The 16,346-nt window shown below is 38.8% G+C and overlaps 1 protein-coding gene across 4 annotated transcripts in view; it reads right to left on the bottom strand.

Moving 5' to 3' along the window:
* atp8a1 (ATPase phospholipid transporting 8A1) overlaps positions 1-16,346 on the bottom strand; it is a 116,199-nt gene that overhangs the window by 87,795 nt on the left and 12,058 nt on the right. For all 4 annotated transcript variants that reach the window (XM_084951842.1, XM_084951832.1, XM_084951852.1 and 1 more), the window contains exons 2-3: positions 9,931-10,045; positions 1,866-1,965 (exon numbers count right to left, since the gene is read on the bottom strand). In XM_084951842.1, the coding sequence (XP_084807968.1) occupies positions 1,866-1,965; positions 9,931-10,045 (215 nt within the window). The remainder of the gene's footprint in view (positions 1-1,865; positions 1,966-9,930; positions 10,046-16,346) is intronic.

The following is a 16,346-nucleotide window of genomic DNA, read 5'->3' on the forward strand; positions in this document are numbered from 1 at the left end:
CTGGCTGCTGTTCAAAGCAGCTACTTCAAGGTCACTGGAATGAGTCCTTTCCCATCCTTAGAGCTCTCATTAACAAGGGATAGTCTGTCAGGATGAATATCAGCAAAGACAGAAAATGAGTGCTATTGAGCTTTCCTTTGGTCCACTTTTTTATATCTTTCCTGGTAAGCTCTGAACACCTGAGATATGGATTTCAGCTTCTTTGAATCATGTAGTGATAATTGGCGGTCGAGGCTTTAAGTTCTCAAAAGGGATTAATGTTGTCTTATGCAGCAATCCACTATAAATTTCTCTGGGCAAGAAATCCTTTGTTCTGCTAAATCAAAAGCATTGCCAGCAATGCTGAGATCTGTGGCTACTGTTGGGAAATAATCAAAACATGACCACAGCTGATAATGAGAAAGAAAGTGAAACCCTCTTCCCAGGAGAAGCTCGTTTCTTTAAACAAATTTAATGGCTAAAGATTTTCATATCATCCCTGACCCATTTTCCAGTGTGGCTCTTATTCACTACTTGTGTGTGTAAGTCAACGCACAACGCAGTTCCTGCACTTCATAGCGGCACAGTGCAGAGTCATCCAAGGCACAGTCCAAAACATCACCAACCTGTAGTATCGCTGCACCCCATTCACAAAGCGTGTACACACAAATCTTGTGTTTAAACCTAATAAAACGTACAGAACTTTCACACACAAATTCCTCGTGTATAAAAACACAGAACAGTAACAAAACAAAATTGGGGAAAAAAAGAAATGAAATACTCTACACACAAAACAGAGATCACACATCAGTTTTAATGCTTAGTACAGTGAATTGCTCTTACAGCAGCTTAATATTCCAAATCTTGTAATACTAACATTAAAAAAAAGAGTAGGGTCACATTTAAATTCTAAAAAGCTACATTTCATAACCAAATATACTAACAGTCTCCTTGTTTGTTTGTTTTAATGTAATAGTTATGTCAGTAAAACAAATTTTACATTGTTCTGCAGATTAGTCTGTGTGCGGTCGGGGTATTTTGTAACAACAAAACAATGTTATCAAAATGACCAGCTGGTAATGTTTTACCAAATTAAACGTTGCCATTACTCAATGTGTGTATACTCACTTTTGTATTCATTAAAAACAGGCTTGCATTTTTGCTTGATATCACTTACACTCAAATTTCTTGGCAATATCCCAGTTATTGATGTTTCTCCAGTAACTGCAGTGAGTTACTCTTCTTAGCTTAAAAGACCTGGCACTCCTGTTTTTTCTGTTCATCTTTTATTCAAATTTTTCTAATCAACATATCAACATATCAAACCATTGCTTTTTTTCCCTCTTCTATTTTTCCTATTTTTTCCGTTTGTAAAAATAATAGGTGCAATGCTTTTTTCATCTTCATTATTTCTAAATATAGTGGGAAACAATGGAAGCGTGGAAGTATGCAGACAGCTAGCACGAGCCCTATCGATTATGATTCACTACTATGCTGCTGAGCAGATTTCATGAATCTGATAATAACGTCTAAGAACTTACTTTGTGTACCCCTGTAAGAACATTTCCATGACCACATTAGTGAACGAGGCCTATTGTGACGAGCCCGTAGATAAATCTCTTTTCCTTTTCAAGCAGACACACACAGTATTACATGTATTATTCATGATCAGGATCTATATAAAGGACTGCATCTGGATGTATGTTTGTGTGAGTGAGTGAGTGCATATGAAATTACAGATGTGACCGAGAGAAATGGAGTCTAGGTCATGGTGTACACTTCAAAAAAACATGAAAAAAAAATGAATTAAAAAAGTTCAATGGAAAGAAAGGAAAGTGATGAGAGGTGATGTAACATTTTAGATTAACAACAAAAACACATCTTACCTGAAGGAGTGCAATGAAGAGGAAAAAGGCATTGGCTGCCCTCCTGAACTGTGAGTAAAGGAATCGAGGAAGGAAGGTGAGGACATTATATTTTGCTGTGCTGAAGACCAGATCAAGTAGAAAACAAGGCCATGGGTAGAGGGAGCCAACATGGATATGAAAGAGAGAGAAGACAAAAAAAAAAACATTGGTTAATTGTAATAATCCAGTAACTCAGAGAGCATTTGGCAGAATCTGACCAGAGATCACAACTGACCCTGCTACTTTTACCAACAGTAACATCATCACACTAGTTACCCAAGTTACCCAATTTCAATGGTAGCCATACATGCTAATGCTATAACAACCATATGACCATATATTTTAGTTGTCGTCTATCCTCTTTCAGGTCTTTTGGTATTGCTGAAATGGCCAGTGCACTCCTTCTCTTACTTTTAAGAACGTACCAGAATGTTGATCTGGCTAAAATCTTGATAGGAAGATTTTGCTATCTCAATAATATGTTTACTTTGTTTTTCTGTCTAATGATGGCGCCCCAGACTTTCCTTAACATCACTTTGAAAATGTATTTGAAAATTCCAACGAATAGCTAACAAATACAAGTCCAACCTCAGGAATTCGCATGATAAGGTGGGGCCAGGTTTCACAATGAACACACCCGAAACTCTGGCTGATTGGGACCCACACCCAGTTTCACACCTTGGCTCAGGCGATTAGAGGATCATCAGGGGGGTCCTTTTGTCCCTCTGTGGGGGGATACTCCCACTAGGTTTATATCTGGGACTCTCCACCATTTGACCTTAGAACTGAAGAAGCTTCTCGGATGAGAGGTGAAACGTCTTCAAGTAACTTAAAGAAGTCCAGACGCTTTTCTTTGCAAGCTCCTTTGACTACGATGACCTGGATGACTGAGAACCTTCACAGACACAAGTCCAACTCTAAAAATCTAGCAGGCCTCACCTGGCCATGAAACTCACTGTCACTTAATGATCCAGTTACCTTTGAGCCTCTAAAAACAGGGATCTATGTAACTATAATTCCTAAACAGACAATACAATACTTTTGTTAAACACTGTGCTTCAGTCACATTGATTGTTTGATTTAAAATGCATTATGGTGATGCTCTAGCTGTACTTGTTGTGAAGCCATATATTTAGATCACCCTGGACATAAAATTGCATAGCATTAAGCAGCTCCTTGTCCCTCCACCCACCCATTCTACGAGGTCTTTTGCAATGCAAAGACTTGTCTGGATGTGCGACTGATGAACAGCAGAGCCCAGTGGACTCAGTGATCGTAAAGAATAATTAGGAGCAGGAAGTTAGCTGGCAGTCGGGTCATAAAGACCTCCTGGCAGATCTGTTGGTGCTAGGCTGGTGGAGCCATCAGCAGCCCCAAAGTCAGGCCTCCACCAGTCTGATTTACAGCTGTGTTAAAGGGTCAGTCAGAGCAGCCACTTTGGGAGAAGATTTATACCATTGAAGGATGCCAAGCCACTGGCAGGGCTTTGCTTACTCACACGCAGACCAAAGCTTTAGACACACACATGCAGAATATCAGCAAGTACAGTGCAACGACTGAGCATATGCAGTTCAACATCAGTGATATCATTGTTTCCCTCCTGTTAGTCTGAATCATAGATGACAAGCATATTTTTTGCAATTTCACTTGTAGCACACCCAGAAGCACAATGTAGTCACAGAAAAGCGGACAAGCTTTGAATTGGAGCACGGAAGAATGAAAAAAATAAACACAGTAACTGTCATCATGCCGGCCTGGTACACACTGCATCTGTCTGGCAAAGCAAGAGAGCAACATAAAGGCATTGTTCTGACAGCAGTACAGTGTGATACCAGCCTCACAGACACAAAGACCCATCAGAACAACTCTTTCTTTCATTCATACTTGGTCTTAGACTGCATATACTTCGTTCAATTTGTGTGAAACTAGTTAAAATCTCTGGGTAACCTGTAGGTGGGGTTTTGAGCGGGTATTAAGTACAATTCAGTTTTATGGTATTCCATGTTCACTCACAATGCCATAGCAGCAGCAAGTTAGCTGGAGAGCTAACACAACAAGTTGGAAGCTAAGAGGCAAACAGCAGCATTTCAGAGGCATTTCAAAGCCACCCGCTTTTCCTTTTTTACCCAAGTTCAGATGATGAGGCTTTAGTGTCTCTCAAATTCCCCTCTCATTATGCTTACTCAGAGTGACTCGTGAAAAGAGGAGTGAAAGATGTTTGTTTTTTATGACACATTTGGTAACATCATGTCATCTTCAACTCGATTAATTTTTATCTCACTTCACCTGCTTCTGTCAGCACACAAGAAACAAACTATTACGACTCCAAATGACAGCATGTAGTAGTCAAAGCCAAACTCTTAGTATAAAAATCAGAACAGGAAAAAGCTAGATTTGTACATTCCTACTTCCTTAAAACACAACAAACAGGCTAAAACAACAACTGTACACTGAAACAAAACTGAAACCAAGACGCTTTATTCGGGTAGACAGTTAAGTAAGTTTTGTTTGTCATGATTATACATAATTACAATCATCATTAGAGGAAACTAAGACTAAAAAGTCAACCAACAAGTCAGACATGCAAATACAAGGAAGTGGAGGAAGAATATTTTCTGTATCCCTTTGTTTGTCTGATTGATTGAGAAAGAAAGACCTGGGCTTTGCTTACACACCATATTCTGTTGCGTCCGTCCTCGTCATCTGATTTGCTGAATTTCTGTAATGTCAGAGTTTGTTTTTTAAGTAAAAAAGTTTAAAAGGATCAGGTTTACTGCTTAGTGAAAATTTTAACTGTATTTTACCCATTGATCACACACTTGCGCTACTTTATTAAATATTTTGCCATACATCATACAGCTAAAAGATTACCATGAGTACCTTTAAATTAATAAATGGCAAGTCCCTTGGATATTAAACATCTAAGCACTACAGTGTATAGTTATACAGTCTGCCCCTGAGATACAAAGAAAGTGTGGCTGGGGATGCATCATGCTCTCTGTGATTTATTTTCTTCAAACATTCTGATCTCATGGGGGTAAGCTGCAGAGCATATGCCTAATCATCTCTGGTTACCTTTGTACACAGAATCACTTCCAATAATACATCTTAATGGATGATTATGGATCCTTCATTTTGTTTCCTGGGAGTAAGCTGAGATCAAGAAGATATGAGAGGAGCACTTCCTCCACTTACTCACAAATCAGTCATTTCCACCACAGTATAATGTTATTATGAAAGCCTATTTTGTTTTTTTAATCTTTGAATAAGATTAGTGTGCTAGTTAAAAGAAAAAAAGAGACAGCTAAACATTTTCAACCATGCCTCTGCCATTTATTTAAACATAATATCATATTTCATTAAAGAGTGCTAATTAATAACAATAGTTGGCTCAAGCCAAGATGAAGATCCTGCAGTATTAAAGAGAAAACAGTCTATGACCAACATTTGGTGACAGTGGAAAGGAAGAACTCCATGTTCACAGGAAGAGACTTCCAGCAAACCACTATTTCTTCACATCTTAGCACACATGGGCTTAAGTTACTTTTCACCACTGCTCGTTGGCAAACACCATAGACTGTATATGAAAGATGAATAATGCTTCTGAGTCTAAAAAGCCAATGAGGACGTGTCATAAACCTGTATTCACCTTTATAACTAGACAGGGCGATTCCTCTGGTTTGAAAAAAGAAGTTTGTCTCTTTAAATGTTAGTCGTACTCAACTCACTTGCTCTGTGATCACTTTCATAGTCTGAACTGCTAGTTTCAAGTCTTATTTAACACAATGGCATGGTTAGTTTTAATTTATTTTATTTTTCAATACATAGATTCCCCCCCCATTTGTGTAGATCAGAATAGTAAAGCAGGGTATGCTTCAGGTCAGGTATACCTTGTGACTGCCAAGTCACAAGTTAACAAGGCTGTCAATGAATATAAAAATTATAGAAGAATTGTCAAAGAATTTTTGTTTTTATTCATTCTGAAAATCAGTATTTGATTATTGAAAACATGACAACCAAAACAAAGACATCTGAAAATAAGTTGACATCATGGTGGCTGTATTGTGTATAGTGAGTGTTTAGCATGTTTAACCATCATTTACAGTATTATTTACAGTATATGGCAAGTGCTCATATTGTTTTACTAACACACAAACATAGGAGGGCAACCCTAAAGAACAGCCAGCAGATGATTAATGTCTCCTGCTGCATTAAAACCTCTAATGAGTGCCACTATGAGCACATTATGTAGTTTTCAGCCATGTATGTTTCCAGGGACCACAAACAGGAACAAGGTTAACCAGCTGTGGACTCGGACCGGAGAGACCAGATGATGACACTCAATAAATAAGCTTAAAAGCCTAATCGCGACCCTTCAGTTGTAAAATATACACCCTGTCTGCATCTTTTTTTTTTTTCATGAGTTCATTAAGATCTTTTGTTTACTCCCTGCCTCTCTGCCATATTGCATTTGAGTCTGACTGAAAACTTTTTCTAAATCCTAACATTCGTTCTTTCAGCATTCATGTGTACAAGCTGCATTACAGTTATGACACAGTCTGATCTGGATTGATGTTATTCTGGATTAAAAGATGCACTTTCTGCCTTTTTCAGAAGTTTACATAGCTTTTAACCACAGAATAACCATTCAAGAATTAGAGTCAGACATGTTGAATTTTAGTTTAAATTCTAAATATCTCAGTGAAGATTGCGTCAAATAAAACTGCTGCAAATGTGTTGACTTTCTTGTCAACAGAAATTTTAGCTTTTCGGCCTTGGGATTCCACAATAGAGTATTTAGGAAAACACCATCAGTGGAACCACACGCTGCCCTGGACTGTGTGTCTGACTGCAGGTAATTTGTGTAACAACTGATCGGGACATGTGCAAGGTTTTTGGGCCCCTTATCTGTGTTCTTATATTTTCATAATTCTTGTATAGCTTTGAGCAACAGCACATTGAGTCCATCTCCCTTTGTTCAGCATTGCTGTCATGCACTGTGATAACCCCTCCCACTCTGCTTATTTTTTATCTGCATTTTCTTCCTGGTTTTGTGGTGGATGCGGGTCCAGAGAGCACCACACCTGTCCACAGCCGACTGATAAAAAAAGAGAGCTAGTGTACTAACTCTCTCACTCTCTTCCCCAGAAACCAGAAGCTCGTGTCTTGGGTCTTGGTTGCTTTGTTCTACCTTTTATATTTGGCATTCCCATATTTACTATACTACTGCTAGTATAGTGATGTGTTCTACATTTCCTTAAAGCAAGTTTCATGTAATTGTACAAATTCTGAGTTATTTAAATTCACCACACTGTGTGGTCCTACTTGTCAGCAGATCTGTGACAGCACTGAAGCTGCCTATCCCCTCAGTCCATCAGCATGCAGTGAAACCTTCACTGGTTTTCCTGCTCACACGTTTTTATAAGTAGGTCTCGCTTTCATGTCAGCAAAAACAATTTTTTTGAATAAAGTGGCTGCAGGAAACAACCTAACATTTTATTCTGAAATGCTTTTTTATAGAACTTTTTTCAGGTTAATAAAATCTCTCCATCTCCTTCTTATATATCTTACATGCATAATAATGAATACATCGTTTCTTTAAGATGAATGCACTCTCAGACAGGATGCTTTAATAATGTTTGACTTGGCTTAGACACTGTGGATAAAGTCCAAAACTGGTTGGACAAAGAACCATTATGTCTCAATATCCTCTTAGATCCTTGAGATGTTCAGTGTCTACGCCACATCAGTACCTTTACATTAAAGTATTAGTGAATCGGGCATGGTGGGCATCGCATGCATTATATAATTAAGTTGACTCATTATTCACAAAATTTCAAATATTATATAACAGAACACCAAATATATCAAGAATAAATCCTACTCAGTAAAGAGTAGTTGCTGTAATTGGGTAAGTAAGACAAAATAAGCTACACGTACCAAAACAATTAAAGTAATTTGCATGTCTGGGTCACTGTGTGTTTGGACCCATGTCAATGTGCGTCTATTCATATGTTAATTTTTCCTTGTTTTCCTCAAAAGAGAAAGCAGCATTTCCTGAATGCTCAACAGGAAAATGGTTTGCACAGCCACTCCTGTTTGCCTGTCAACATCTCAGCAATTATTCGCCTTTCCGTTACGACCAGATCTGCACGACAAACTATGCAGCTGAACAAACAATTCACTAAAACCCTAACACAGGACGGCAGACCCATGATGCAGATTCATTAGCTAACAGGAGAAATATGTATGTGATGGTGGACAATGACATATAAGCAGTGGGAAGATGTGTCAAAGACCATGCAACATTGGAGACAGCAACAAATCAGGTCTCTGCTTTAAAGCACAAATAAATCTTTTTCTAAACCTGCCAAAGACGAACCTTCATGAATACAGAGTCAATCTACAAGCTGTTCAATGCTGAGATAATGCCATATTTATTATTATTAATATCTAACCTATTTTGACCAAAATATGTTTATCTTTGAACACTTAGATGGCTTAGAGTTGATGTGACACAACATCAGGCCACTGCCTTCAGCAAATGTTATTATATTTGATGCAATCTTAAAAGCCATATTTCTTAAACCTCCAGTGCTTTTTACTGTTATTCAAATATCAATCATATGGTACTCCAAGCAGATTTTAACATGTATTTTGTCTCACTGACGATGGTCTTTATAAGTAATAACAAAACTAAAAGTAATGGAGATATTAATAAAATGAACTAATAAAAGTTAAAAAACGAAAAGGATATTTTTGACTGTGAAACTGAGAATCGGCCTCACAGAGTAAAACAAACTGTGCTAATAAAAAATATACCTCATATTTACTGTTGTCTAATTTATGTTGTAAACTCATGAAGCTGAGGTAACAATGGGCTCCATCCTAGTTTGCTTCTTTTTATTTACTAATCCAGCTCAGTTTATAGTGGTCTCTGTGTAAGCACGCTGTTCATGAAGCAGGAATGGTAACCGTAATACTCCTTGACAGAGGGAGGCCTGACCCAACAATCTTGACCTTTAAAGCTAAAAGCACTCCACTTCTCCAAGATACGCAAGAAGATAAACAGGCCAGTCTGGGTATATGCACTGATGCAGCACCAGTATTACAAATCTTGCAGGTATCAAATATCATATGGCTAAGGGTGCTGTCATGGCTGTACCTGAACTCTCTCTACAGCACAAGAGCAGTGGATCTGTACAGTGTTTCAGCTATGGCTTATTCAGAAGTCAATATTAGAAGTCTGAAAGCAAGATTTTTAGGTAAAGTACCACAGATTAGCCTGCTATTTATTCACATCTATGCAGCAGGGTACTGCTGTGTCATTAGATATAATATTGTGTTACTACTATTGCAGTATAATACTACTGCTGCTGGAACCTTGTGGTAATAGATTCATACTTTGAATTAAGTAGTGTGTCATCATTGCCTGACAGCAGATCATGGGAAAAGAAGAACGGAAAATGCCCTTCGTATACTTACATTTACAAGTGCTGCTGCCTGGAGGTTATAAATGTCAATAAAATGTTCTGTATTTTCAGAAATATCATCAGAAATAGTGTTTCATTTTTCTTGAAATATTGTGATATTTTGAGGCTTTATTTCTCACCTCTACTTTGCAATCACACCAGAAAAGGGATTGCAAAGGGACTGAAACTATTTCTACTCCAAATTTCCACAGTATCTGCTGCAAAGATCTGAAAATTCTTCTAAATGTTTGCTACTTGGAAATGATCAAATCATGTGATTGTAAATCTGCAGGTTAATTTAGGGTTAAAGCATGTTTGGCTGCTGGTTCATCATGAAGCAGCATGAGCAGGCGATATATGTCAAAAAGCTGAAAAAGCCAATGTGTTGACTTCTGACTCAAAAAAAAGAAAATCACCATGCTCGCAGCTAAAAATGAAACTGCAGAATCTAAAACCAGACAAACTTAGGTTCTACTTACTGCTCAAGTTGCCCACTACCTATTTCAACAAGTATGCTCTAAGACTGTAGGCTAGATGCAGCCATGATTATTAGAAACTCAACATCTCCTTACCTGACTCGATTGCTGCAAAATTTGGTGAACTGTGGTTGGTTGAGATATATGAGCCGGGCATCTTCTTGGTCAGCTAAGGATGTCTTTTCTGATGCGTCCTCTGTCTTTTCATATCCTACAGCATGGGGGAAAAGACATTTGATAAGTTAAAAAAGTCTGCTTTGAGCACAAATAAAAGTGAGATAAAAAGGGGTTTTGAAGTGTTTGAGTTAGTGCGTGTCGAAACGCACCCAAAGGACCCTTCGGAGTCAGGAAAAGAAAAAGTCCAACTCAAACTAAATCAATAGAGAGCTTAGCTGACCTTGGCGCTTTAGAGGTTTTAGACACATATACAAGAGCTTTTTTTTTCAGATTTATTAACAAAAGGCAAAGTATTTTTGCACTCTGAATTCAAAATAATGCATTATGCACTGCAAAGTGTGTTCCCCTAGCACACAATGCACAATACATTAGCCAAACTGTTATTACTATAGGCTACAATCACTGCAGTCTACACAATCATTGAGAAGATGTTTGTAAGTGATGTATGCTAAACTTGCCTCAGCTCGGGAGTGATAATCTGATGGCACTATATGGTCAAATTGTTATCCTAATGGAGTGAGAAGGTACTTGGGAAAGACAATAGGCTTGCCAAATGACATGTCACTGAGAGTACATCTTTTATTACTACCTTCACAGTAAAACACCAACTTGGAGAAAAACCCTATTATATAACGAAAAGGAAATCACCTACTCTGTGTGGACAGTGTGACTCACCTACACAGGAAGAAAGGCAGCACTGGCATACCACAGGTATATTTCTATTGAACTTTTTCCTTTAATAATGAAATTATCATTTTAAAACAGCATTTCAGTCATATCTGATGATCTGAGACACTTAAGTGCAACAAAAAAATATACAATATAATTCAAATTCTTTGAAAACTTTTTCAATTATGAACAGCAGAAACTCCATTCATTGTTCAGTTAATCATCACACACTATTCTGCAAGGAAAAGAAAAGAAGGTTATTAGCAGATTTGGTACATTTAGTGCTGAAAAATCTGTCCCCACATGGATGCAATTCTTCTTTCCACTCCTTTGGAAAAACGAGGCACTGTTCGACTCCCACCAAGTACCAAGTTCAGCAAAGTGGGATGGAGCTCTGTTGGCTAAAACAAATCTACCGAGGCCTCGCTGAGCGCTGTATGTGGGTCGCAGAGATGCTTATGCGTGTAACACATTTTTCCTTGTTGTTTTTAAAACCCTGACTAAATATTTTTGATTTGTAAAAGGCATTTTTGCATCTTACTTTGCCACTAAAAACAAGGACTAACACATTGCAGATGCAGACGGGTATAATGCTTACGCCTTTAAAATGCATGCTTTCTATGCAGGAGGCAGATGCTGCATCATGCGTCTAGGGACGTTGCAGCCTGGAACTTGCCAGCAATATCAAGCACAAAGCATGAAACTGCTTAGTGCAGAACTGGAAATGGGAAGTACACATCTCTCATCTCCTCTCACACATGTAAATAGAAGTGAGGTTTAGTCCTGAACTTTATATTTGCAGCAGTTGACGTTTAAAGTGCCCCCTTCCTGATAAGGTAAATACACTTAAAAAACAAAACAAAACAAATGTCCTGCTGAAGTAAAGATCCTTTTAAACTGAAACACTGGAGAGTAGTACAGAAGAATATTTGACAGGAATCACGTAGCCTGGAAGATAAGTATTGATATGTATTTTTTCTTAGTTCTGCTGAAAGGGGAAAAAGCTGAGACATAAAAAGGAACCTATTATACTTCTCCTTACTTACTGTCCTACATATTTGCTGTTATAGCTTTTGATCATAAAACTAGACAAGAACGAGGCTTCAAATGATGAATGAGGCCAACATATGGTTACATAACCCTAAAGAGCCAAAATTCAGGCTTCAGACTGCTTTAAACGTTTCTTATCAGCCTTTTTTTGTACTTTTTCTGTATGAGTATCAGGGGACATCTTTAATATGGTCATCTCAGTTCTTGACATGAGCGCAGATGCCACAGCAACCAGCAACCTGGATTATTTTGAACCAAAAGTCTCAAGTAGCTCCAGCAGACTCAAAAAAACATAAACACAGAGCTGTAAATGAGCACGAGAGGTCCACTTTAAGGTTTCTGAGGTTCACATTTCCCTATACTTAATTTTTAATTGATATGTCTGGATTAATGACTTGAACAATGCTCACAGGGCAGCGCTAATGTAAAACTTCAAAGTCAACAGTACTCCTGGATTCTCAGATTGCATGCATGTGATCCACTGGGTGCTGGCTAGTCTTCCCTAGAATACAGTGGTGTTGGTGTTAGAGGGAGGCAAAAAAGGAGAGAGCAAAGCTTTCACAACCATAGATAAGGTGAGCCACAGTGTTTAAAATGGAAAGAAGGACCATTCTCAGGCACAAACTAGGGAGTGAGGAAAGCTGGCAGGAAGCACGAACAACAAAACCCAGTGTCAGGAGGTGCTGTAACCAGAGCCCTGATTGGATATGCCCCAGCTGCAGCCTGCTCCTAAAGCCCCTGTCTGCAGTATGTCTTTCTTTTAATGTCAAGTCAAAACAAAGAATGCTAACACATTCTCCAAAGTCACACTTCACGCTGTCACCACTCTTAATTTTCCTTTCTGCTCTCACCTTTCACTTAGCACTTTCTCACTCATGTTACACAAACCATGAATCTTAGATTACAGCTACTTGTTATTTTAATGATCCACTTGGCTTTACATAGATTATTGAGGAGTGACTGCTAGCATCGCCTCCTTATACTTTCTGTCCTTAGCATGTGCTCTAGGGCTAAAAATAAATGCCCCCCGTAGTTGTTTACATGGCTGGGAGTTCGCCATCACGGCCTTGTTACACAAGGCAACAGATCTGCATAGGTAGTATATTGGATTAGTGAGGTGACAAACCATGGATGGACACAGCAACAGGAGGTTTAAGAGTGACACCAACTACTTAAGTCAATAAATGCTCTTCCTGTTTATTATTAAGCGTTTTGTATGAACAATGTAAACAATATTGCAATAAACTAACGATTTCTCGTAGTTCATTTTTTGTGCACCAAGAAGAAAAGGGTTTTTCCTGCATACTAAAAACATTGGCACCCTCAAAAACACCAGTATTATATTTTGTTATATTTTAATATTTTTTATATGTTTTATTAAAGGTTCTATTTACTCAAGAATACACTGTATACTCTTTTACCAAAATGACCTTTGTTCCCAGAATTATATGGTCAGCTCAACAAAGACTTAGAGCACCTGTTGAAATATGTTTTCACGGTTCTATGTGTTACACAAAGAACATAGTTTCAGAGAATGGGTGATGTAAAAAGTCACTGAAAGACCTGCAACACCACAACATTACATAATATTCCTGAACAGTTGATTCATTGATCCTGTACGGACTTTATGGTTTGGTGGTTCCTCTTTAAGAGGATGTGCGTTCATCCCTCTTTCATGAAAGTAGGCCTCGCCTCTTCGGTCCAAAACTAAAACTGAATTTGCAGCCAAGAGCTCACCTGGTGACACTGGGACGACAGGTACTTAGCAATGAGTAACAACACTGAGTAAAGGTGAAGGAAAGGACATTGACTTAAAGGCCTGCTGCTTCACTGAGTCTGGGCTGGATGAGAAGAGAGCTACTGGCAAAAGCTACAGCAAACAGCGATTTCTTTCTGTTATATGTTAGTCTTCATAAGGAACCATTTCTATGCACTTTGACATTATTAAGCAATTTCAGCATGGGAGGACTTTCTGGATGTTTACTATGCTGTAGTTAAGATAATACTGCTTGCAGAGTGTAGCTAGAAGATAGCACTGTAGGTTTATGGGTTTATATCACCACCTGTAAAGTCATAAAAATAATTCTCAGTGTCAGAGACTACCAGGGAAAGAAATCACAGCATAGCTAACTTGTGATTATGTTTTTCCTGGTTCAAAGCAGGCCTTTGGGGACTAAAACTATGCACATAAATATAGCTGGTCCAAGTCTAAGTTGGTCTAAGTGTGAGTAAAATGAACCATGCTTTAATCAAAGAGTTGTCTGTAGTTATTGTTGATCATATAAATATTTGCCTTTGATGGATGGCTACAACATCCTTTATTTTGTGTCTTTTTGTAGAACTAATCCCACACTAATGTTGCTCAATTTCATCAGGAAGTCTGCTCAATGGTATTTCAACGATAACCAATGCCAAAAAGAGATGGCCTACACACCAGGGAACAAATCCAACCAAGAAAAAAAAAAGTTAAGTTAGTGAAGAAGCTAAGTCTTTAAGCAGCTTGGGTTATCAAGGAATTACCTTCTACACTGGCAACAGAGTGAAAACGACAGGGATAGTATAGCTGGTAAGTGCAGCATAAGGCCTGTGTGGAATAACAGGCCGGAGGAGCTGGCTGAGCAGCTGTGATTGATGCTGCGTCTCTGTGTTCTGAATGAGCCTTCGCAGCAGGAGCCAGTGTGCTGGGGTAGACCAGGTGCTGCAATGCACCAGTTGCAGCTGGTGATGCTGCTGTTTAACCAAGTCCTCTTCCTCTCTCCTTTGAGCCACTGTGACACAAGCAACTGTACAGGAAGCTAAGAATACCTATTCTGTATTTTACTTGGTGCAGTAATGGTGTAAAATGTCAACATCAACATAATTTAGACTAAAGCCAGGACAGTGTGTTATTTGCTGCACTGTTTGATGAATCAAGCTTTTAATCCAAAATATACACTTTATAGTAAACATCACTAATATGTCAAACACTTAAGCAACCAAGGTTTGCATCATGAGCTGAAATGTCCTCTGCTTACAGTGTCAGATGAATACCAGAAAGAAAAAAAAGCAAGCCTCATTAGAAATTATTTCCCAAATCTAGACAAAGTATTTCTTTTCTCAACACCTATGGGAGATACGAATGAATTTGTCTCATCTTCCTAATAATATCAGGGTAAATCGACAGAGAATGTTAGACTTGGACTCTCAGTTTGCAGCGTCTCTTGATTATTACCGGATTGTTTTCTCATGACAGCCAGTTTGTTCCACGAATGTTTCATAGTCTTAAGAAGAGTTAAGATTTGTTCTTGTCGAGCCTTAAGAGGTTTGATACGGTTACTATTCTTGCACACCTGATCCAATTAAAGGCTACATGTTGAACACTTTAATTGGCTTTAAGAGCAAAAGTAGCTCAAGAGCGAGAAAGTGGTGGGGTGGGCTCGACAAACTGGGAGGTAAACTAAATACTTTGGCCTATCAAGCACTCCTGATGCATTTATATGCCACTACTGAATGTCAGTAACTTTTGACTTCTCTGTTCCATAATTTGTGTTATGTCATTGTGTCTCTGCACAGCCTTATTAGATGGCTGCCCCTCCCTGAGTCTGGTTCTGCTAAAGGTCTCTTCTTCCTTCCCACTGTCAATGCTGCTCATAGGAAATTGTTGCAGTTTTCACTCTTGCAGGGACATTACCTTAAAATATACTGCAACTTCAGGTGATGTTGCAAGGAGCTGGCTCTATATAGAGAGAAAACTGGGTCCAATCAGAAGATATGCAGCTTTTAATCACATCAGGAGCAAAAACTATACTTGAAATGGGGATTTTAATTAAAGGTCAAGGGTCAAATTAACAATGGAAGCATTAAAATTTTACTACAGTGGCATTGGAACTGTAACCATGGACAAATTTAAAAGTAGCACACAAGGCCAACAGTACAATCCAGAGGAGCTGGGGATGAGAATTTGAGGAGGTCATTAAAATAACTTTTTCCCAGCTACTCCACAGAGGCCTCCGCATGGTCTCCCTCCCCCACCATATCCAGTTCATTTTCTTTCCTTATGTTCACACACACTCTGCAGATAATGTACTGAACCACAGCCGCACGTCTCAGTGGGATCTACTCTTAATATTCCCTGGTGGACACCGTGCTTTTTCTCAGCACTAATGTCATTAACTGCAGGCATGTCACGGCTCAACTACCCTGACATTAATACAGATACAGAGACCATAAATAGTGAACTTGGTGGATATTCACTGTGGGCATCATTCTTAATCTGTGTTTATAACAGCACCTTTCAACTATTAATTGAAGCCCCATATTACACATATCACTGAACATAAAAATAATGTAAGAGGCGTAGAAAGAAAAGAGGGCGAAAAAAGTAACAAAGAGCTAAATAAAGCTCAGTGGGAGGAGATTCGCACACAGCTCTGGAGGGGAAGCCTCCAGAGGAAGGATCAATGCCACCGAGTGTCGTAATGAGTTTGGATGCAGGCCAGATGCCAGGATTATTGCTTGTGTCAGCCAACAGACAGACGGGTGGAACAATAGTCACAAGGGGGCACGTATTTTGGAGAGGGTGCCCAGTGGGAAAAAACTGGGCCCAGAAAGGCTTGGCCAAGACACACTGGTCTTCC

The sequence above is a fragment of the Perissodus microlepis genome, chromosome 2 (genome assembly GCF_051167445.1).
Source record: "Perissodus microlepis isolate ML-2025 ecotype Zambia chromosome 2, ASM5116744v1, whole genome shotgun sequence".
In the NCBI taxonomy this organism is placed as follows: domain Eukaryota; kingdom Metazoa; phylum Chordata; class Actinopteri; order Cichliformes; family Cichlidae; genus Perissodus; species Perissodus microlepis.